General features: G+C 35.4%; 1 protein-coding gene across 1 annotated transcript in view; it reads left to right on the forward strand.

Annotated features, from left to right (window-relative positions):
* The first annotated feature begins 5,248 nt into the window (after window positions 1–5,248).
* Window positions 5,249–24,137, forward strand: part of LOC144964571 (uncharacterized) — a 28,331-nt gene continuing 9,442 nt past the window's right edge. The window contains exons 1-7 of the mRNA XM_078899002.1: window positions 5,249–5,323; window positions 9,132–10,337; window positions 12,062–12,195; window positions 14,892–15,010; window positions 17,121–17,264; window positions 18,089–18,234; window positions 19,083–19,237. Of these exons, the coding sequence (XP_078755128.1) occupies window positions 5,254–5,323; window positions 9,132–10,337; window positions 12,062–12,195; window positions 14,892–15,010; window positions 17,121–17,264; window positions 18,089–18,234; window positions 19,083–19,237 (1,974 nt within the window). The 5' untranslated portion in view covers window positions 5,249–5,253. The remainder of the gene's footprint in view (window positions 5,324–9,131; window positions 10,338–12,061; window positions 12,196–14,891; window positions 15,011–17,120; window positions 17,265–18,088; window positions 18,235–19,082; window positions 19,238–24,137) is intronic.

The raw sequence follows: 24,137 nt of genomic DNA on the forward strand, positions 1-24,137 counted from the left end.
AATATGTAATACTTTACATTTCGAAACATTAAAATCCAAAAGCCATATTATTGTAGACCATTTGAAAAGTGAATATATATCATTTTGTAGAATGTCATGATGCTCAGTTGTACCATACATCTTCGTATCGTCTGCAAACAGTTTGCAGGCTGAATTTATGCCACATGGTAAATCATTTATATATAAAAGAAATAAAAGTGGTCCCAATACACTTCCTTGGGGTACACCGCTTATGACATTCTTAAAATCCGACCCCATCCCATTGACAATGACTCTTTGTATTCGATTATTAAGAAAGTCTTTAATCCAGTAAAAGATATTCCATTTAAATCCATATGCTTTTAGTTTAATGAATAATCTCGCATGTGGTACAGAATCAAAAGCCTTGGGGAAATCAAGATAAACAACATCAATGCATTGATCACGACCAATTAACTTGGTAAAATCCTCCATCACCTGTAAAAGTTGAGTAATGCATGATCTCTTTGATCTAAAACCATGCTGGTTATCGTTTAGCATCGTATGACTTTCAAGAAAGTCCCTTATTAGGTCTTTCAAGATAGACTCCATAACCTTGCAGAGTATGCATGTTAAACTGATGGGTCTGTAGTTTGCGGCATCCATTTTGCTGCCCTTTTTATGAATGGCAGTCACATTGGCTTGTTTCCATTCAATGGGTAAGGTGCCAGATTCAAGAGACGTATTATATATTGTTGATAGCCGCGCGGTGATGTTTCAAGGGCCACTTCCCTCGGTAAACGCGGATGGAGGCATGGAGGTGAATCGGGTCCAATGCTTTTAGCCACATCTAAATTCAACAATTTGGCAAGTATGTCTTCTTGTGTAATATAGAGATCGGGAACGTTTAATTGATTTGCAACATTGAAACAAACACAGATTAAAAAATAATCATTTAAAACCGGCACCACCATCATACAGTAAGACACTGACACCCGGTTTTCTTTACAACTTTCTGTTGACGTATCTCCAAAAGCCTTTCGGACTATTTTTACATTCGTGTGCCAATGTACATTCATACGTTTTGACTGCATTTTGAACCGTGTATTAGGTGTTATTTCTAATCTTGACATAATTCTAAAAATTATTTGTTGTAGGATACTATTTGAATTTCTTGTACAATCTATGTTTCTTATATTATTGATTGTACGTTTAGCGTTTGTTTTTTTTTTTGTTTTTTTTTTGTTTTTTTTTTGTCAACCACAATGGTTTATTAGATCTAACAATTTTATTACGTCTTAATGGAATGTGTTTAGATTCTATAAACTTTAGTTTGTCTTTAAAAAATACCCTCGCTTCATTCACACCGTAGCCTTCAAGAGCATCCCAATTCACGGCATTCAGGTCTTCTCTACAAGCATTGTAGTTACCTTTGAAATAATCAAAATAAACATTGAAGGGTGTTTGGTGGATGAAAGATTTAACGATATTATAAGGAGTGAGTCATGATCAATTTTCCCCACCGAGGGCAAATGGTCAATATTGTTAATCCAATGATCATCGTTACCAAGTCGAGTATATTACTAGTTTGGTTCAGTCGGTGTCTCGTAGCCTGTGTCACCAGCTGAATAAAGTAAGCCTCCCTAATTGCCTCGACAAAAAGAGAGGCGGGAAAAGTTAGACATGGGTCCATTTAATGTTAGGAAAGTTGTAATCTCCAACAATGACCAGTCAATCAAATTTCATACAGCCTATTGACAGTAAGGTTGTTATAAATGCCGTATTTTGCTCCAAGATCTTAGTATGCATGAATAAATAAAATTTAATTAGATTGAAACTAAATAGGTCATCGACGAATACGAAATGAATCAATAGGTGAATGAATGAATAAATAATAAATAAATAATGTGTTATTTAATGCGAATATTTGGCCGGCTTCATTAGAACAGCTCAAGCTGTAAGAAGACTCTTCACGTCGTATTTGAAGTTTGTTTACCGAATCAAATTTGATGATAAAGCTACGAATCTATTTCGCGCATTCGGTGTTTGTGTTGTTGCTTTGACGAAGAAAAAGTAGGTAAGGAAATAGAATGAAGAATTTAAAATTCCATATATTTTCTCGAATTTGATTCGAATGATTATTAATTTTTTTTTCATTTCCCCTTTTTTTTCGCTGGCTCAATAGAGTTAGAGAGGTCATCATTAGATGGCTGCACTGCAGCTATTCGGACTCGAGACTGAATAGTCTCCTGTGGCAGTAGTATAATCTTTGCTTGTTTTTTTTTTAATTTGGGAGGCCTTCCGAAAGCTCCTACATCCCCAGTATTCTTGTTCTAGTAGGGGGTTTGGGAGGGGGGAAACTTTTTTTTATAAATGTTCTAAGTCTAATACTAATACTATCTAATATCATCTAATAATAGTAATAATAGGGCTTTTTGGGAGGGGGGAAACTTTTTTTTGTTAAAGTTCCCCCCCCCCCTCCCAACCCCCTACTAGATAGTACTATAAAAGACAAGAATACTGGGGATGTCGGAGCTTTTGGAAGGCCTCCCTTTAATTTTTTTTTTTTTAATATTTTAGTTATTGATAATTGCAAAAAATTAATGCAAATCAAAATTACGATTTTAGTGACTATCAACAGGTAGTCTAAACCCTCTTTATTTGACGAGAAAGACAAATCATGGATCAATTGGAAGTCCAGATAGAAATTAAAAAGAAAAGAGTCAAAACTCTTCAAAAGTATAGTAACTACCGTGATTGCCAGAACTCGGTATTCTGGCTGTAGGTTCCAAGGCTAGGATGGATCCAGATGGCCGGTGATCATGGAATTACTAAGTTAAAACTATTAAATTATTAAAGTATAAAAATATAGTTTACCTTGAATTGGGCGATGAATCGGGTGGTAATGATAAAATGATAGAGTGAGAGTCAGAGTGAGAGATCCCCTAGGCTTTTTTATATGGGCCGGGTAAACCTGGGACGAGGCAGAGCGGATGTAAGAATGACTATCATTGCTATGGTCACCGTAGCCGTACGTTTTGTTTACGGCTAGAGATCCCTACAAAAGTCAATCAAAGTAATTGTGGTATAAATGAAAAGCTTTTCTGACAACATAACACGATGTCCAAATAAAATCATGACAAAAGTAAATAATTATAAAATTACATATTCTGCTAGTGTGAGATAGGCAACAATCCTTTTACAGTCCAAAGTTGGGGTATGAACTAAGTCAGTATGATATGGGCGAGTTCTATTTCTAGTTCTTTATCACTCTCACCCTCTGCTTACTGCCAACATTGTGTCGTCCTCACCTATGTATGCGCACGAACATTAGAGTTTGAGCCCGATTATCCATGGGAGACTATTCAGACTCGAGTCCGAATTGCCACTTCGTTACTAGATTTCTATTACTTTGTCCACTAACTCATTCACATTCCCAATCACAATCTCAATTTTTATCCAACGAAGAGTGTTGGCAATGAAACCAAAAATCGCTTAGTTCTTAGATTACCGTAGGATCCTGTAATATAACTGAATATAACAGTACTAATAGTAAAGCCGAGCTGAGCACTTTTATCTGTGTTTTGCTATCCAGATCTTTTAATAAACAGAAATGAAAGCCACATTTTATTAAACATTTAAAATCTTGCCAAAGAAAAGGCTTGATGCCATTTATAATTAGGGGACATATTTGTTCATTTGAAGACACTTATCGTTAATCACACTCAGGATAATTATATCTTTCATTTCTTGGAAAGAAAAAATATTATTACAATGTTATGAAGGTCTGAGATTGTTCCAATTATCTGGCATGTGTTCTGTTTAACCAGTAGACATTATAATGCAAAAATTCTACCATTTACAGATTATTTCAATTTAGCAGGTATTCCCATAAAGCAGCATTCCAATTACCAGCAATTAAATCGCATATCTTTATCCATAATTTTATCTTTCATTCTCAAACATTTTGGTAGGTTGAGATTGAAAAGTGGGCCATGTTTTTTTTTCCTGGGTGGCTCAATGTCAAACGTTTTTTAAATTGTATTTTCTATGTCAAAATTATTTTTAAACGAACTATTGATGTTTCGATATTATTTATTATCTAACAATGTAAAATTGTTACACCAAAAGTCATTGGTATGGTTGTATTGTAAGAAAATACTGAAGTAAAGGATGTGTTTAGAGATCAGATTCTTAGCTTGGAATGGATTTTGGGAGACCAAACATAAACACGAAGGGTAGATAATAATGAATTAAAGTGTGAAGAAAAAATTATATGCTTTACACAAATGTACAAAACTAGGCCCAGAGAACTCTTGTTTCCTCCTTACTATGGATTTACATGAGATGTTTTTGGTATGAAGGAATTCTTTCAGCATTACTTACTGCTCTAGTTTCATTGGGAAAGATCTGAAAAGTAAAAGTATTTTAATTAGATTATGCCAGTAATTATTGCAAAGTGTGTATGTGCACACATATTATATGAATATGTCGTGTACAAGTACACACACAGTATACATATATATGTACACACACATATATATATATATATATATATATATATATATATATATATATATATATATATATACATTTGTGTGCAATATATGTATGTACAGTGTATATATGGATGTGTGTGTGTGTGTGTATGTGTGATTGGATGTACGTGAGCTTGATTTTGTATGTTTGAATCTGCAGTATGTAATGTTTTGACTGATAATCAATGTGCAGTGGCTCAAAGCGTCGGCATAAGTTCTATATAAATGTACATTTAAAATTATTATTATTATATAATATAAGTGTGTACAAAACAGTGCCAGGCAAAGCAAGATAGAAAAACACAAGAAAAAATCCATTACAAAAAAATCAGTCTACCTCGACAGGGGATCTGAAGTTACCTGTCAGACTTGCTACCATCTCATCACAGAGGTTCCTGATTGTTGGGACAATCTCAACTCTTATATTCTTCTCAAGGGTATGCGTTTTATGTTGTAAACCCTCACTTTCATCACACAACACACATTAAACTCAATAAGACAAGGACGAAGACATTTGAATAGCTCCATTTTTATTTTTGAAAATATCAAATTGAGAAATTTGGGAGCAGGCACTGGTGTAAGATAAAGTTGCATTGAGAAACTTTGTGATAATGTCTTAAAAGAATTAATTTTTATGTTACCAGGCTGTGGGATAAGAAGTAAATCAACCAAAACAGATTAACATGACAATGTAATGTCAGTATGTTGTTTTTATAATTTTAAGGATTTTATTAAAAATTTTCGCCAGGAAATAATTATGTCTGCTGTGCTTGCAAGTGATGATGAGGATGACATTTGGAACTACAAAAGTTCAATGTCTAGGCGAGGTAAGTATTTATTTAAAATGACCTCTGTGGTATTATTATTATTATTATTATTATTATTATTATTATTATTATTATTATTATTATTATTATTATTATTATTATTATTGTTGTTGTTGTTGTTGTTGTTGTTGTTGTTGTTGTTGTTGTTGTTGTTGTTGTTGTTGTTGTTGTTGTTGTTGTTGTTGTTGTTGTTGTTGTTGTTATTATTATTATTATCATTATTATTAAAGTCAAATGACAAATATCCCCTATGTAAATGTTTTAGCAAAACTATCAAACCCACACCTTCAGATATCTTGTTTTGATAATGTAAATCTTATTTATTTCCATAAATGTCCACCTTCACTCATGAAGATTTTGACTTTGACATGAACAATAGCATTAAGTTGAAAATTCAGCAGTATTCTAGAATCTAGTATGTAATAATGATAATAGTAATAATGATAACACGCACTTGTATAGCATCTATTCCATACATAAGCTTTAAATGCTTTACAAACACACATACACACACACACACACACACACACACACACACACACACACACACAAAATGTCCTGTTGAATTTATAGAATTTACTAAATTGCTCCTTAAAAAGCATGTTCTTTAATTTAGATTTAAATACAATTAAACTGCTTTACTGCTGATTCCCTCAGCATTCCAAGTTCATGTACGGACCAAAACAAGAGAACGCTCCCTCACCAAGTTTTGTATTTGTTTCGGTACAAGTAGTCGAGGGAAATGAGTCTACAATCTCAACATTTGTGGCTGTCTGGAGTAATTCAGACAAGTAGGATGGGCCTTAGCCTTCAAGGCAGAGATAAACAAGAACTGCAGCATTAAGTTTAATTCCACTATCTACTGGTAGCCAATGCAGCTTTTTAAAAAGGGCGAGGGCACATTTTTTTTGTTCTTTAAAAATCAGTCCAGCTGCCTGGTTTTGTATCGTCTGCAGTCGTTTCATTTTCGAATGGGAAAGACCAAAACAGAGATAATTACAATCTTCTAGTTTTTGATAATTTCTCTGTTGTTGCTCAGATATTAATGGACTAATATGAGATATTTTTCTGAGTTTGAAAATTAACCGATTGCATATTGTTCTTATATTTATAAGAAACTCCATTGTCAGTGAACCGTCAAAAATTGTTCCTAGATTCTAACTTTTGTTACAGGACTAATGAGATTACCACTCAAATTTACGTCAAGATCTTGAATATTAATAATGTAGTATGATGGTTTCATACTTCTTGTATTTTTTTAAATAGCACTTTCTGTTATGGTCTCCTTCTATTCGTCTTGCGGTATGCTGCGCGCCGTCGCACTTAAGTGGGGAGAAAGGATAAAACCAGTGGCGCACCTCGCTTCAACGTCATTCGCCTCCCGACTCACGTCGGGGGCAATCCTAATTGAAATAAAACTATTAGATAGTAAGATTTAATAGTGTGTTATTTCTGTTTCTTTATTTGACAGGTATGTTGAACTTTTATTATTAACATTGTCATAAGCATTATTATTATTATTATTATTATTATTATTATTATTATTATTATTGTTGCTGTTGCATTTATTGTTTTAATTATTGACATCGTGATTTCTTATTTTATTCATATCATTTCCGTGGATTGTTAATGCCTTTGTGTAATGACAGTAAATCGAATACGTGCCAGTATAACTTGTATCTGTCATGAGGAAAATACTTAGTCTAATTAATTGATTACATGAGTGCTAGCAATAATCTGTTTATCACGATTACAAACTTACCACGATCTTTATTACTGGTGATTTGTAAATAATATCGGCCTACTCTAATGTTGGTATAGTTATCCTGTCACTGTCACATCCCTTCCATCTATCCATCTATATCTCTCTGTATCTATCTATCTATCTATCTATCTATCTATCTATCTATCTATCTATCTATCTATCTATCTATCCATCCATCCATCTACCGACCGACCTACGGACCTATCTATCTGTATACTTACTAATCTGTCTGCCTATGCACATATGTACCCATCTTTATATATTTACCTTTTCAATTACTTAGTATGAGATTACAGTTGGCTACATATCAATCTACCTAATAATCTATTCAACTATCTATATGCCTGTCACCTGATACACATATAGGCATAAGTACCTATTGTCTGACTAGCTGTATGCTCAGTTATCGGTCTGTCTGTCAAGCTTTCTTGGTCATTAATCGTTATAGCTGTATAATGTCCTGATGATGCCCTGCATCATAGAATTATACCAAACTTCTGAGATTGTTGGTAGTGATTTATATCTTATGCTTTTATGCTTAATGATGTTGGCATATTCGATACCATTATCTCACTTGGTAAATATTCATGTTTTATTGATACATTCGATTATCATTATATTACTAATTTTGGCCGTATCGCCACTCGACTTAGGTTGAGGGCTGAGTGCCAATCTTCATTTTCTATTCCATTATATAACATGCATTGGCCGTATCGCCACTCGACTTACGTTGAGGGCTGAGTGCCAATCTTCATTTTCTATTCCATTATATAACATGCATTGGCCGTATCGCCACTCGACTTACGTTGAGGGCTGAGTGCCAATCTTCATTTTCTATTCCATTATATAACATGCATTGGCCGTATCGCCACTCGACTTACGTTGAGGGCTGAGTGCCAATCTTCATTTTCTATTCCATTATATAACATGCATTGGCCGTATCGCCACTCGACTTACGTTGAGGGCTGAGTGCCAATCTTCATTTTCTATTCCATTATATAACATGCATTGGCCGTATCGCCACTCGACTTACGTTGAGGGCTGAGTGCCAATCTTCATTTTCTATTCCATTATATAACATGCATTGGCCGTATCGCCACTCGACTTACGTTGAGGGCTGAGTGCCAATCTTCATTTTCTATTCCATTATATAACATGCATTGGCCGTATCGCCACTCGACTTACGTTGAGGGCTGAGTGCCAATCTTCATTTTCTATTCCATTATATAACATGCATTGGTCATTCGCCTCCCGACTCACGTCGGGGGCAATCCTAATTGAAATAAAACTATTAGATAGTAAGATTTAATAGTGTGTTATTTCTGTTTCTTTATTTGACAGTGTCGCCCCTTCCTTAGAACCAATCACGACCCTGAGCATTGCGCGAGAGAAAAACTCAGCATATCTCTTGCGCAAAATAAGATCTTGTTTTGTTCTATCACTCCCTCTTCATTCGTCCCAAGCCTCAAGAAGCCTGCCACGCTGCCTGCCAAAATAGCGGCACTGGCAACTACACACATCTCATTCTCAACAACAAAAACTACACCTCATTATCAAGAAATATCTCGCCACCAAACCTCTCAGAACAACTCCATACATCCTCCCTATCAAATCTCTCTCATTTACTCCATCGACTATATTACACCTTCCTCATTAGAAACTACACGTAACTTGAAGAAAACTACAAAGAGGCTTCATTATTGTATGTACCCCCTGCAACCCAAATAACAAGATACCACAATAACAAGATTATTACAATAATTTTGTGCTTACTTCCTTCAAGCGTAATTTCTGTTTTCAGCAGGAGTTGATCACAAATTATGAAATTCTTATATTTAATCTAAATGATTATTTTTAATTAATTTTTTTTTTATGCCTTGACAATGTTCGCAAATGTTGATATTGATATTATTATTATTATTATTATTATTACTATTATTATTATCGTTATTATTATTATTATTATTATTATTATTATTATCGCTATAGACTATGATTTTGATTAGTTTTATTTATTGATTGCAATTGTACTTTTTACTGCAGGTAAATCACAGGGTTCAACATCTAAGAATACCATCCCCACTAAAACAAAAGAGAAAGAGGGTGCTGTTGTAGATTTGATTGATTCAGATGATGACTTTCCTCTTACAAACATCAAAACAAAACCTATCAGCAATGAAAAATCAGCTGTGCAGTGGGCTTCCATGTTTTCAAAGAAAAAGAAGAAACAAGACAGTAATTGTGACATTCACAAAGACAAAAATGACATTCGCAAAAGTAAAAGAAATTCTCTATTTTCCCAATCCCGATCACCACTAAAGACAAAGACCAACCAACCACGAAATAGTGATGATTTGAAAATTTCAAAGAAAAGGAAAGAGGTGGCTTCCGATGATTCAAGTGGTATAATGCAGTATTTGAGTCCAACTAAAACGTCCTCTAAAAAGGCAAAGCTGTCAGATTCTGAAGAAGAATCATCAAATTCATCAGATCAGTCTTGTGAATTAATCCCTTATTCCATTCCAAACTACAGTGTAGAACGAGATAATCTTGGTGCCTCTACATCATCATCAAGCCAAGAATTAACAGCAGATCAAAGTGAGAGTGTGTCAACCGTTGTCAATGATGAAGGACACATAAATGAGACAGATTTTGTTGGAGTGGGGGATGAGCCAAGAATTGTGGATGTGATAGTAGTAGATGATGAAAGTGAAATCTCTGGAGTTGGAAATAAGTCATATTCTATCAGTGCAGTAACCGATTCGGACTCAGATCTCATAGACACAGTTAAAGAACCTGCCGGAGGGTTTGTGAGGGATGATAATGAATTCAACCCACCCTCACAACCTTCCGAAAGTGGATCATCATGTATTCATACTGATGAAAGGCTCACCATGCCTTCATCTTCTAAAAAGCTGGACAACGATTTCAAATCAAATATTGCTATCTCTGCTGATCCTCCCATCCCACCATCCACAGCTGCAAGGAAACAGGTCTCCATAACGTCTTTTTTCTCGTCAAAAGCTCCTTTATTGACTTCTAAAGCTAAAAGTGATGCTGATCAAAGATACAATAATGAGATCAAGTCAGTTGTCAAAAGAAAGTCTGTTCCCCATTTAGCAAAATCTCTGACAGAACCTTCAACAAAGAATCCAACTACCTCATCTATGGTAGCACCATCAGAAAGTTATGGGAATAAACAATACAGGGGAAGGCAGCGGCAATGTCCCTTCTATAAAAGAATTCCAGGTAAGAAAGTGTATTTTTACGATTGAGAAAGAAATATATTAATGAGCAACAGTAATGATTGACTAAACGGTGTTAATTTGAAGCCTATAAATTACTACAGTGCAACACACGTTCGTTGAACACACATTCGACAGATTCACAAGTTCAACGAACAAGGACATGATTCCCAAATTATGTCCTTCATTGCGTTAGTAAATTTTTCACTGTGTCAGTGAAATAAACTGAGACAACCTTGACCTCTATGTCAAGGACAGTATCTGTTGTCTCACACTATAACTTTCTGTGTGTACAAGCGGGCAGGGAGGTACATACTGTGTCTTCTATCCCCTTATAACTGTTTTCCAACATGCTTTTTGTCTTTGTCTTGGAATGAGATTACTGGTATTTTTCCTGGCCCTAGTTTGAGTCCTGGCTGGGAGGGAAACAGTCAAATGCATAGTTATTGTTTTGGGAGATGATGTTTTTTTCCTTGTAAATCATCTCTCTGTTATGTAATATTATATTTGTTATTTTTAATGTATAATGTAAGCATTTGAGTGTGTTCCTCTTTGTTGGATTTTGTTCTTGTGTCCAGATGAGACTTACAAGTGATCTCAAACTAAGTACATTGGTGGTATGCTCTTGGAATCTACATCTGATCCCTATTTGTTCCCAGTTCCCCTTTGTCTTTTTTTCTGTTGGGTGCTTTAATTGTAATTCTAGAACTTTTTACTATCCCATTTTTTTCCTTTTTACTGGCACTGAGATAACCTAAATGTGTTGCAAGCACCGTAAAACCCTTAAAAACAAAAAAAAATTTCTGTGTGTACCATTTTGTATGGCATGGTGGTGTGTCTTGTTTGTCTAAGCGAGTGAATCAGAGGTGAATTTATTCACTATTTGTTCAACAAAAAAAGCATAGATGATGTCATCAATCTATGAGTCCTTGATGGCAAACATTTAGATCATATACTTGTACAGTAGGTTATATCGCAGTTTGGGTTCATTGCCTAACAGCTGTATTCACGTATTCATCTAAACATGGATTCAACAAACTTTTCTGGCTGTCACATGTAGTTCGACGAATGTGTGTTGCACTGTACAATTTTAAAGAAGTTAAAATTTCCCCTTTTCCACCTTTTCTTTCTCTACTTATCATCTTCCTTCTTGTCTTAACTGATCACTTTCAGCATTGCTTGCATTTGTTAAAAGATTAGTAGACCCTGTGTCATTTTTCATTCAAAGTAATATAGGAAGAAATAATACAAATGGTGGTATGTGGTCTAGTTGTATGACGCTTTTGGACTGGAAGGTCCAGGGTTTGAGTCCTGCTCTGAGAGATGCATAATTGATTCCTTGGAAAAGGCTCTTTATTCACATTCCCTCTCTTTGGACTCAGGTGTAAAATGAGTACCTAGCCACTAACAGTGTTGTCTCTGTCCGTAAAAAATTGTAAAATCGCCTAACAGGTGACATGTCTTTGTCCTACATGTTAGTGTTGCTGTTGGCTAGGAACCCCTTTTAAAGCACTCTGAGCATGTTTGGTGGATATTGCACTATATAAATGCTAACGTTTTTTTGTCTTTGTTTTTTACACATTCTAGTTTTTACCGTAGTAATTATCATATGTTTTAAAAAACATGATTCAGGTGTCACATTTTAAAAGTCATGAATTTAATTTCAATGTATTTAATCGCTCTGCTATTGTTCAAAGTACCTGCACTCATTTTTTTTGTATTCAACAGGCACAAGTTTTACTGTAGATGCATTCCGATATGGAGACATACCAGATTGCAATGCTTATTTCCTCACACACTTCCACTATGACCACTATGGGGGACTCACCAAGAAGTTTTGTCATCCTATTTATTGCAGTCTGGTGAGTCGTAATTTATTATCAGGAATTTTTCATTTAAGAGAGGACAATTTTAGAGAATGCTAGAATTATGTATGTTTTATTTAGAAATATATCTGTTTTGAAATTAACCGTATAGATGACAAATTCTCTAAAACATGTTGAAATAGGATTATTTTTGATGTGTTGAAACACTGGGTAGACTTCCACAGCAGGCAGCATATTTAGAAAGAAGAAAATGGAGAAGACTTCATTGTATCATGGTTGTTTCTCCCTATTGACAATTTCATTCTTATTGGGGTTTTTTGGGGGGGGGGGGGGGTTTGTTCCAACAATGGATATACGTGGGGGTTTTTTTCCAGTATTTAGTGGTTTCCTGCAGAAATGAAATCAGGTCCCACCTCAAACCTGTCATTTTCAGCGATGGTGATAATCATAATCTTCCGCTGATCACCATCATGTCTTGTGTCATGTTATGACATCTGTGCTCAATTGAATGGAATTTGGTGACACTCCCTTTTTATAAAAACAGCCAAATGTCGGGCCAATTGTGACCTTGGATGAGTATTATAACGATTGAAAGGGAAGGGATTGCAGATATGCCTTTCATCCCGGAATTTATTGATTTGTTCATAAAATTTGAACAAAAATACGGAAATTTACTTTATGCTCCAGAATCGGCCATTATACTACCACTTCTGGAATTAAAAACTGTATGTAATCGTGAACCACTAATGTAGCATCATCATCATTCCCAGCATCAGTACTACTACAACTACCACATCATTTAAATTTAGGCTAAATGATACAGTGGAGTCTGCATGAAGTCAACACTCTTAAAGTCAACCTTACTTAAAATTAACACAAATTTTCTGTTGTTTATCTAAGTGTGTTCCAATTATAATGGACAAAGTCAACCTTGCTTACAGTCGCCCAATGTCAGGATTCCACTGATTTGATTAACTAGGATGACCTCCAATATTGTCCTAAAATCTCTTAAGCAAGTTTAAGGTTTAAGGTGGTTAGGCGTTGGTTGTTTCGATTAATCTGTACTTGAATTAAACAATTGCAGATCAAAATAAAACATGTTTGGGTTTTTTTTCCAGTGTACTCAGACACATACAAATTATATCACAATATAATGTAAACAATTTTATCGGCCCAGCCCATGGTTCAATTAGGAAACCAACATATTCAGTGGTCACAGATTATAAGTCTTCCCATCATCGACCAATTGGTGTGTTATTGAATTTTTACAAGTGTACACATGAGATGGATCTTTGATCTCTATTACATTTATTTAATCTCTTCAGCAGAAAGAAAAAAAATACTCACTCAACCAAACAACCGCTGTCACCACCACTGCCACCGCTGTATTTATCATCAGCTCCACTACTACCACCAACAACCCACAATAATCATGATAATCAGCATCATCTGAAATTTGAGGTTTTATTCGTAAAATGTCCCTGAAATTTGAAATTGAGGGTAGGCACGCCTGGGGGTGGTACAAATCATTGTCTTTTCTCTGTAGTGGTAGTATGATAGTACAATTTTGTTTGTTGTTGTTTTGTTTTTGTTTATTTGGTTTGTTGATTGTTTTGTTGGTTTTTCTTTTTCAATTTTCTTTTGAGTTATATATGTATTTAAGATAAAATAGAATTTGGTATAACTTCCTTCCAATTGCAAATTTGGCGGAGTGGTCTCTCTCTCTCTCTCTCTCTCTCTCTCTCTCTCTCTCTCTCTCTCTCTCTCTTTCTCTCTATCTGTCTCTCTTTCTCTCTCTCTCTCTCTCTCTCTCTCTCTCTCTCTCTCTCTCTCTCTCTCTCTCTCTCTCTCTCTCTCTCTCTCTCCCTCCCTACATATGAAAAATTACATAACTGTATTCGATGCGGGAGTCAATAACATTTATACCCTTATCTTCAGGTTGAAATTCGATTTTAAAAGGTTGTAGTAATAAATAATAATCATTTTAATAATATTGATAATATTGATGAGTATAATTATAATGATAATAATAATATTAATCCAATAATCATGGCTTATCCCTCCTAGACGTGGCTTTCGCAACTGCCAACTGAAACAAGCTTCTGTCCTGCACCATCCTTACACATTCAGTCACATTATGACTTGTTAAATAATATTTAGATTTTGGTGCGAATGTTGTCTTGTATCCATTTGTTCTAGTTTCAATTTGTTTGTTTAGTCTCCCAGATGGTAGAAGCTGATATTTATTTAGTGGGTGTTTCTTAATCATCACAACCACACTACTTCAGCCATCAGCTCCACTCACCATATATTCATCACTGCAACCTTCACCAAATCATCAACTCTACCACAACTACAACTGCAGATTTTCCAACCAGTTTGATTTTCCGTATTTTGGTACGGATTCTGAAAACAATTATGGAAATATGAGGAAACGAGATAAAATAGCAAAATGAAAATGTTTTTAAAAACTGCCCAATAGTCAAAGATGAGTAACAACCTTCTTTCTTGAAGTTCTAATCATTGTCAAACGCATACCAACTACCCCTATGGATCGTCAACAATCGTAATCCGGGATTGATCCCGTACCTTTTTTTCATGTGAAGCGAATACTCTATCAACTGAGCTGTCAAAGCCCTTGGCTCTAAAGGATTTTATTAACATGGTCGTTTTATCATTTTAAGATTGATTTTCATCAATTATATATTTTCTCTCGTTTTGATTGTTTGAAGGTTACAGGCAATCTGGTGGAGAGAAGACTGGGTGTTGACAAGAAATGGATCCACCGCCTTCCCATGTGGAAACCTGTCACTGTGGAGGGTGTCAACTTGACTTTAATGGAAGCCAATCAGTAAGAAGAAAGAAACTTTAGCTTCTAATAGTGCAATATCTACTTGATGTGCTCAAATGGCTTTACAAGTGCTCTCAAGGCAGCAGCACCACATAATACAAAGGACAAGACATGACATCTGCTATTACAATTATACTTTTTAGAGAGAGAATGCTGTTACTGGCCCTGTACTCATTTTACAACTGAGTGCAGTGAGAGAATGTGAGTAAAGAGTCTTTTCCAAAGATTAAACTTTGCTCTGTCCAGACCAGGACTCGAACCAGAGAGGCCAAGTGTTGTACGACAAGACCACAGAAACATACTAGAACCATAGACTGGCATGAGGTTGATTAAATTTACACAATTCGTATTTATTGTTTATGTGGACCAAAATTAATAAATGAATAAGTTACCTTCTGACATGTGAGAATTCTTGTTTTTTTTTTTTTAATGGGTTCCACTCCTCACTGTTACAAACTTGTCAACTTGTCTGTTGTTTTGAAGAAATCTTATTGTACCGGGAAAGTCATTGTATAATATTTGTATGGAGTCTCTTTCAGACATTGTAGAAATGTTTCAGTAAATACTTTGATACTAAGCTGCTAGAATTGTGGACTGTAAAAAGTAATGAACAACAATGAGTATAACAGATTAAAAAAAGAACAAAATACCAAACACTGAACATTTTGGGCTCAAAACCTTTCTTCAGCCAACAACGAAAAACGAAAACAAATACATTAATAAAAAAACTAGATCGATGGCAGAGAAATGTTTTGCACGTCCTTACTGGATAAAAATCTAGGATTTGGTGCAACATTTATAAGCACCAAAAGTGCTTTGGAGATGCTTATACCTCTAAAAAATCAAAAACCTCAAAATCAGCTTATATTTTTTCTGCGTTTTCATTTCCGGATTCACATATTTCCATTCAAGCTGAATATAACATGGACAGCCTAGGCTTTCTAGTGCTTTTAAAAAGTTCCCACACTACTCAGCTTTAATATAAGCAAAATTGTGTAGATCTAGGATTTATAATTTTTATGGAACGGTCTCTGATGTTACCTCTATCCACTAAACTGTGGAAATCAAGCAAAATTAGAAATTTTAGTAGTTGAGCTTAACGATGTCATTGTTTTGAGAAGTATCTTGTGCATGGTATAGTTTTTTATGAAATTATAAAGGATATGTCAAATTTTAGGTCATTGCATGGTCAAGAAAAAAGTGAAATATTCTATCTATTTTGATGTAACTTAGTGTCTTTGTTATGTTATGAGACTTCATTGTTCTGACTAAGACCTATCTGGAATCATTTGATAAGAGGGCGAAGTCAGATGGATTAATCTTTTTGTGAGAGATGATTTTTTTTCTGCTTTGGGTATTTATCAATTTGATTGATGTTGATATACATTTTCAGCCACCTGAAAATCCCCTCCCCCACCCGTAACATGGTCATTGTTATTGTTATTGCCAAGGTACAACTTTTTAAAAATTGCAAACTACACACAGCTTATTTTTGGTCCTGTTTGTATTTGCGTTTTTTTGGGCCTACTTTCCTGTGGATGCATACAAGTGCCGAGTTGTTACTTTCACTGTTGTTGAATGTCAAATAAAGAAGTTTACTCTGTAAACCCAAATCAAACACAATCATTGTGTGCTGATATCAGCAGTTTATCCCCTCCATCTTCCTTGTAAAACCAATCACTGAGATTGAGAGAGAGAGAGAGAGGGGGAGGGGGAGGACCTAGAGAGGTATGCTGGTATACATGAATGTAATGAAAGAGAACAGATCCATGTTTATGTTATGCATTTAGGTAAACTGCATTTACCCGCCAGATGAATCCTACCAACACACACAACTATATGTGACCTTATATATATATATATATATACTCTGATTAAATATTTTAGTGAATCTTGAACACTCAACTTGCAGTCCAAAAAAAAGATTGTAACAATGCTTCTAGTTTTGATTATCTGACAAATAGATGAATGTCTGTTCCTTCCTTCTTCGAATATTTGGTCCCAACTTCTGGATAAATCATTGGATTTTTCAGAATAGAACTGTTGTTCACTGAATGGAAGCATTTGAAACTAAATTCATATGTTATGTATTTTTATCTCATTCCCACAGTTGTCCTGGAGCAGTCATTGTGTTGTTTGAGACTCAAAATGGGAAAAAAATTCTTCACACTGGCGACTTTCGTGCTTCAAAAGAAATGGAAGAGTACCCTGCATTGAAAAATATTGTAGTTGATGAATTGTATCTTGACACCACGTAGGTTTGCTTTACTTGTTGTTTGACTTGTTGATGGGGTTCTAATTACTCCACGCATCACGAGAGAGAGAGAGAGTTCCTTTCTATTTTTACACTTAAACAATGTATCGTCCAGGTTCAAATCTTCATAATTTTTTTATCAAGCTTCTCCCAGTTTTAACTAATTGTTATGCTTCATAGCCTTATCTTATTTTTATAAAATTACTCAGTTGTATCTAATTGTTAATCTTGTCTAAGTTGAATTGTTGTAATAATAATAATAATAGATTATTATTTGTTGAGCGCTCTTCCATATCTCAAGAAGTGCTCAGAGCGCTTTACAGGGGCATCAACAATTCAATTTGGAAAATAACAAAGTCTTAAGATGCTTTTAAAACATATCTTCCGATGAAGAATGCCATATTTCTTTTGGAAGTTTGTTTCCAGAGGGTTGGGCTGTTTCTTATAAATGATCATCCTTCACATGACACATAAGAGTTCTTTCCTTGAGTGGCGAGCAATTTTCCATCGGATGACGAGTGAAGGAATCGGGTTGGTGTATGTAACTCCAATAAGAGATAAGTTAGTTGATATGTGTTGAGGCATTTAAAACACAATATCAGAACTTTGTACAATGTTCGCTCCTTAACAGGAAGCCAATGAAGCTCTTTTAGCATGGGTGACACATGATGTTTCTTGCTGCGCTTAAGGACTAATCTTGCAGCATTGTTTTGAATTCTTTTCAGGTTGAGTATTCTCTCACAGGTTAGGTTAAAAAAAGACAATAAATTTTACAAATTTTAAAGATATCCATACCCATCATTCCTTCAATTCTTCTGGCTTAGGTACTGTAACCCATCCTATGCATTCCCAAGTCAGAAGACAGTTATCAACTTTGCTGTGTCTCTAGTGGAGAAGCAGATTGCTATCAATCCAATGACACTGATTGTGAGTGGGGCTTACACTATTGGAAAGGAAAGAATTTTTACAGGTAATTTTGCATGACATTGACACAAAGCAATCTATTATCTTGAAATTATCTTGTCTTGCCAGGGCATTCAAATCATGAAAACAAATAAAAATCCTTTTAACATATAAAAATGAACCAATAACACCAAAAGAAAGAAGTCAGATTATCAAACTTTCAAAGACATTAATGTTTAAACAGATCCAGTGTGTTGATAAATGCGACAATAATTTAGATGTGTACACTTCCTGCCTTTTTTTTTCTTCTTTCTTTTCTTCTTTTTATGATTTTGCTGTTTACTTTGAGACATCTTAAATGATTGTGATTGTTATAAGTCCTGCAACCTAGGGAAATAAGTTATAAACAATTAGGGGATAATTGTGATATCAAAATACAATTCTTCTTGAGATTTTTATTTTGAGTCTTTATCATTTTAAAAAAATCTGATCATAACATTTCAAAGACTTTTTTTCTTGCTTTGTTTTATTTTTTATTACATTGTTCTCTAATGAGCCTCATTAGACGCACAACAAAAAGATACAGACAGTCTCCGAAGTCATTATTATGTATGTGTGCCCCACTGCCTCTATAGGGTATTATGTCAGTCGGTCGGAATTAAACACTGGAAATTGGATTTATAAATTTATAGCCACCAATGACTTGGTGGTCATTTCTCTTTATTATGGTGGAGAATAAATTCTATTTTTTGCATTGTGAACAACAGGAAGGCCCTATTTTCCATCTCTTTAATTCTGAACTCACTTATTGGTGTCCCTTCACATATATACAAATTAAAAGTACGCCATATGTTATCTATCTGTTTATTTTAAACAAGTGAATTAAATGCAATGTTGTTTTCCCATTGTTCTCAGCAATAGCTGAAGCTTTAGATTCCAAGATCTGTGTAATGTCAGACAAGAAGAAGGTACTTGATTGTCTTGACGACGAGGACCTGAAAAAGAGGGTGACTTTGAACTGGGCTGATGGTCAAGTCCATGTGTTACCGATGGCCAAATTGAAACCGGAGGTGATTAAAGTCTTATATTGTGTCATTCCTTAAACTGTTCATTTGTTACCGTGTTGAGTCGGTTTGGTGTAATTTTGATTAAATGTTGAATATAACCTGTATATCGCCCTTACCCCATTATGAGGATCTAGCAATTTATATGGTACCTCTTGTGTGAGATGCTGTTGTCTTTGTCCTGATAATATTATAAAAGTGCCTAAAGATGGTTGGATAAGGTGGAGGACACAGGTGAGCACCACTACTGGTATCTTATTTCTTTTTAGCAAAAATCGTAGTCCGTATTTCGTTCTTTGCATGAGTGCATTGCAGCTCCTGCCTGGGTTATCTTGTTTTATTTCTGTTTAGACCCTGAAGCAAAATTTTGCCTTGGGGTGAATCAGGAAATTTTTTTGGACCTTATATATTAATTGTATCTAATAAATTTTAGATTATTTCAATTGGTGGAGCATGCTGCTACTCAATTACAGACAGGTTGATATTTGGGAATATTCAGGGATTATTTTTTTCCTAATCATTCATTTTCACAACAGTGATTTGCAATATTCAAGAAATACATCTTCAAGGTAGCCTATAATTTTATTGTTTCAGAAATTGGGATAAACTCTGGCTGCCTTGGCTGTCAATAACTCGTCATCACATTTCCTAATTCAGAATATTTTGAGGTCAAACTCAATTTTCTTTACCCAGTTCATTCGGACGTGGTACCAGATTGAAACAGTGGGCCATATAGTCTGTTCCTACTTGTGCTTGCGCAGATTGATTTTTTTTTTTTAATCTATGACAGTGTAGTATAACTTACTTCTTTCTTTACTTATGATGGCCACTTTCTTATGTACACAATAAATATCTGAACAAGTGTGTAGGTTTCTCAATTTTGTACATGATATATTATTATGCCATAAGCAATATGTAATATCAAAAATAATGCCCCATCTTCAATGCACATCTTGAATACCCACCACCTTTACAGATTTAAATGATACATACTGATTTGAAGGGGTGAGTTTTGGCCAAATTCAGATTCTTTGTCAAATTTTTGTTTCAGATTTGGATTTAAGGTTAAAATTTAGATTTGAATTAAGGAAAATATGGTTCATGGCGACTAAAACTCGAACTTTTAGTTTGAGCCAGCGCTCCACCCCGGTGGGAGGGTAATTAATCAAGTTGTGACAGGTCGATGACTCATCATGCTACCGGCATCGGCATTTTCGCTACCTGTATTTTTTCTCTCCGATTCTGCATTTTATTGATATTTTCAAATAATCGTTGCTCAATAATCCGTTGACGTAACTTTTTCTTATTCATATATTCTTGTTCTTCATAATGTAAAGAATATTGTCATACCATTTGTATGGCTATGAACCGAATGGTTTTACAACGCCACTCTCCATGGGTTGTACTATAATTCAATGCAAGATCATAACCATAATTGGTAAGAAACATGTGAATAAATAGCATAAGTCACCGTACAGGCAAATAATTTTGGGATAATCAGAAGCAGAAGAGAATGAGGAAAAAGTGTATGTAAGTTTTATGGCCTGTTCAGACCTGGCAGTCCTGTGAGAGGTCTTGATATTGTAACTCCTTATCAAATCCACCAGTATCCTGTCCACAAATTAGCCAGTCACAGTGATGACTGGAAGGTACGTGTTAGTGTGTGTCTTATAAAACTGATATCCAATCATTTCTTATGAATAAGATTCACTTGATGACATATTTCATTAATTAATAATATAAATTCTATGGTCTGTCACGTTCCCGATCACATTGTCAGTAATAAATTTACTAAAAAGTATTTCTATCACTCTCTCTCTTCTATTTTCACACACCACAACTAACAAAGTTTCATGTCTAATCACAATGCATGCAATACCATTATGAAAACAAATAAACAAGTTTAACAATAGTTTCTCATCTATTTTCAACACCAACCAGAAAGGAGAGATATCATTCTAATATTTATGATTATTGTTAGGGGCCTTTATGAAGTACTGACGTCTGGTTCAACTTGAAGCAATGATATTTCCATTGTGAAAGACAATTTTGCTTTTTCACTTCGAAGTCCTCTTGCTCTTTTTTCAATCTTCCCTATGCTAGAATGGAGCAGTTGACCACCTTGCTCGCCATAGAATCCTAAACCTATCTTATATCGCTTCAACCAGTAAATGCAGTGCATTTCCAATATATGTAATTGAGTGAGGGAACGCTTCTCTGTAATTCTGCAAATACCTTGCGACGGCTTCCTCTGCTCTTTTAATTTCTTCTGATGACATGGGATTTGATTTGATCTCAAGTTGAATTATTTTCGTGATTAGGGTGTCTCTTTGGGTGTTTGTACTAACTGCATGTATAGCTGTCTTTGTAAGGTGTCTGTAGATTACTTTCTTTATGTATGTGTGGCAGTGATTGGCCATGAAGTGGCCACCATGAAATGCTTGTCTGACAATTTTATTCTGATCTAAAACATGTTGTAGGTGTATTGCTTTTCTAACTGGTCCGATGATACTTTCTTTACATTCTTTCATGTCATGCAATTTTTTCTTTATCTTTTTAAATTGCTTCTCCCACCTCCTCTTTTCAAACATCTTTTGCCACAAAGTCTACATAGATTATTTAGTTTTGTTATTTGAGTTTCAAGAGAATGTTCCATCCATGTCTGTAGTACAAAAAAAATTATTTCAGTACCACAAATAAAATTAAAATAAAAAAATTAAATCACTCAAACAAAAATAATAATGTTATTTCACACAACGGATTGCCCAGATTTTAAATAATCATAACTTTTTTATTTCGTGTGAATTAAGCGTACTTCTTGGACATACTAATTGCAAATTTATTGAATTATTTTAGGGTGTAAGAAAATATGACCCTCATGGTGACAAAACATGTTTTAAAAATATTTTAATCAATGATATACGGTGGACAGAACAATTTCACTCACTAATTTGAAATATTCTTATCTGCTTTATAATCCAATTGGCACTTCACAAAAATATATATAATTACGACAGAAATTTAAAATATTAAAAAAAATAAGAAGAAGTTGTGTGTGACACATAGGTTTCCAGTATTAAATGATGTAAGGAGTGCATTTCTTATGAATTTTTTGACAATATCACCCTTGTTTTCGGACCTCGCTTACCTCCCCTTGTTTCAACTGACGAAGGTGCAGGTAATTAATCACTTGTGACAGGTGAAGTTCCCTGTTATCAGTGATTTGCCTGTGATCAGGGGAGTGGAATGGGCGACAGGGGAAGAGTGCCAGAAGACAATAGAGAATAAAAATTATTCGCGGCGGTGGTGGGGTTCGAACCTGCGACCTTATTGGTACGACAACTCCGCCTGGCAGGTGAGAGCGTGGCTCTACCGTGTGAGCTATCCACGAACACAAAAATATTCGTTTCAAACCCAAGTCATTTCTAGATCCCTCTCTCACCCACTTCTTGAGATCGCCGATTCGTTCGCACACCACCATCGCGTAGTAATTTTTGACCAGCAGTTAAGCTTAATAGCCAATATTCTCAACACAAACATATAACATAGAACGATTGAGACATTGAGTATGCTCCGGTGTATGGGGTGAATTTTTAATTCAGAAAAGTGAGTGGAGCAGGCACTTATGTTGGTAACAACAAGATATGAAGTGAGTAGAAAAGTGCCAGAAGACAATAGAGAATAAAAATTATTCGCGGCGGTGGTGGGGTTCGAACCTGCGACCTTATTGGTACGACAACTCCGCCTGGCAGGTGAGAGCGTGGCTCTACCGTGTGAGCTATCCACGAACACAAAAATATTCGTTTCAAACCCAAGTCATTTCTAGATCCCTCTCTCACCCACTTCTTGAGATCGCCGATTCGTTCGCACACCACCATCGCGTAGTAATTTTTGACCAGCAGTTAAGCTTAATAGCCAATATTCTCAACACAAACATATAACATAGAACGATTGAGACATTGAGTATGCTCCGGTGTATGGGGTGAATTTTTAATTCAGAAAAGTGAGTGGAGCAGGCACTTATGTTGGTAACAACAAGATATGAAGTGAGTAGAAAAGTGCCAGAAGACAATAGAGAATAAAAATTATTCGCGGCGGTGGTGGGGTTCGAACCTGCGACCTTATTGGTACGACAACTCCGCCTGGCAGGTGAGAGCGTGGCTCTACCGTGTGAGCTATCCACGAACACAAAAATATTCGTTTCAAACCCAAGTCATTTCTAGATCCCTCTCTCACCCACTTCTTGAGATCGCCGATTCGTTCGCACACCACCATCGCGTAGTAATTTTTGACCAGCAGTTAAGCTTAATAGCCAATATTCTCAACACAAACATATAACATAGAACGATTGAGACATTGAGTATGCTCCGGTGTATGGGGTGAATTTTTAATTCAGAAAAGTGAGTGGAGCAGGCACTTATGTTGGTAACAACAAGATATGAAGTGAGTAGAAAAGTGCCAGAAGACAATAGAGAATAAAAATTATTCGCGGCGGTGGTGGGGTTCGAACCTGCGACCTTATTGGTACGACAACTCCGCCTGGCAGGTGAGAGCGTGGCTCTACCGTGTGAGCTATCCACGAACACAAAAATATTCGTTTCAAACCCAAGTCATTTCTAGATCCCTCTCTCACCCACTTCTTGAGATCGCCGATTCGTTCGCACACCACCATCGCGTAGTAATTTTTGACCAGCAGTTAAGCTTAATAGCCAATATTCTCAACACAAACATATAACATAGAACGATTGAGACATTGAGTATGCTCCGGTGTATGGGGTGAATTTTTAATTCAGAAAAGTGAGTGGAGCAGGCACTTATGTTGGTAACAACAAGATATGAAGTGAGTAGAAAAGTGCCAGAAGACAATAGAGAATAAAAATTATTCGCGGCGGTGGTGGGGTTCGAA

Source organism: Berghia stephanieae, chromosome 2 (assembly GCF_034508935.2).
Source record: "Berghia stephanieae isolate SIO BIC M18660-M18661 chromosome 2, UCSD_Bste_1.3, whole genome shotgun sequence".
NCBI classification, from domain to species: Eukaryota; Metazoa; Mollusca; class Gastropoda; order Nudibranchia; family Aeolidiidae; genus Berghia; species Berghia stephanieae.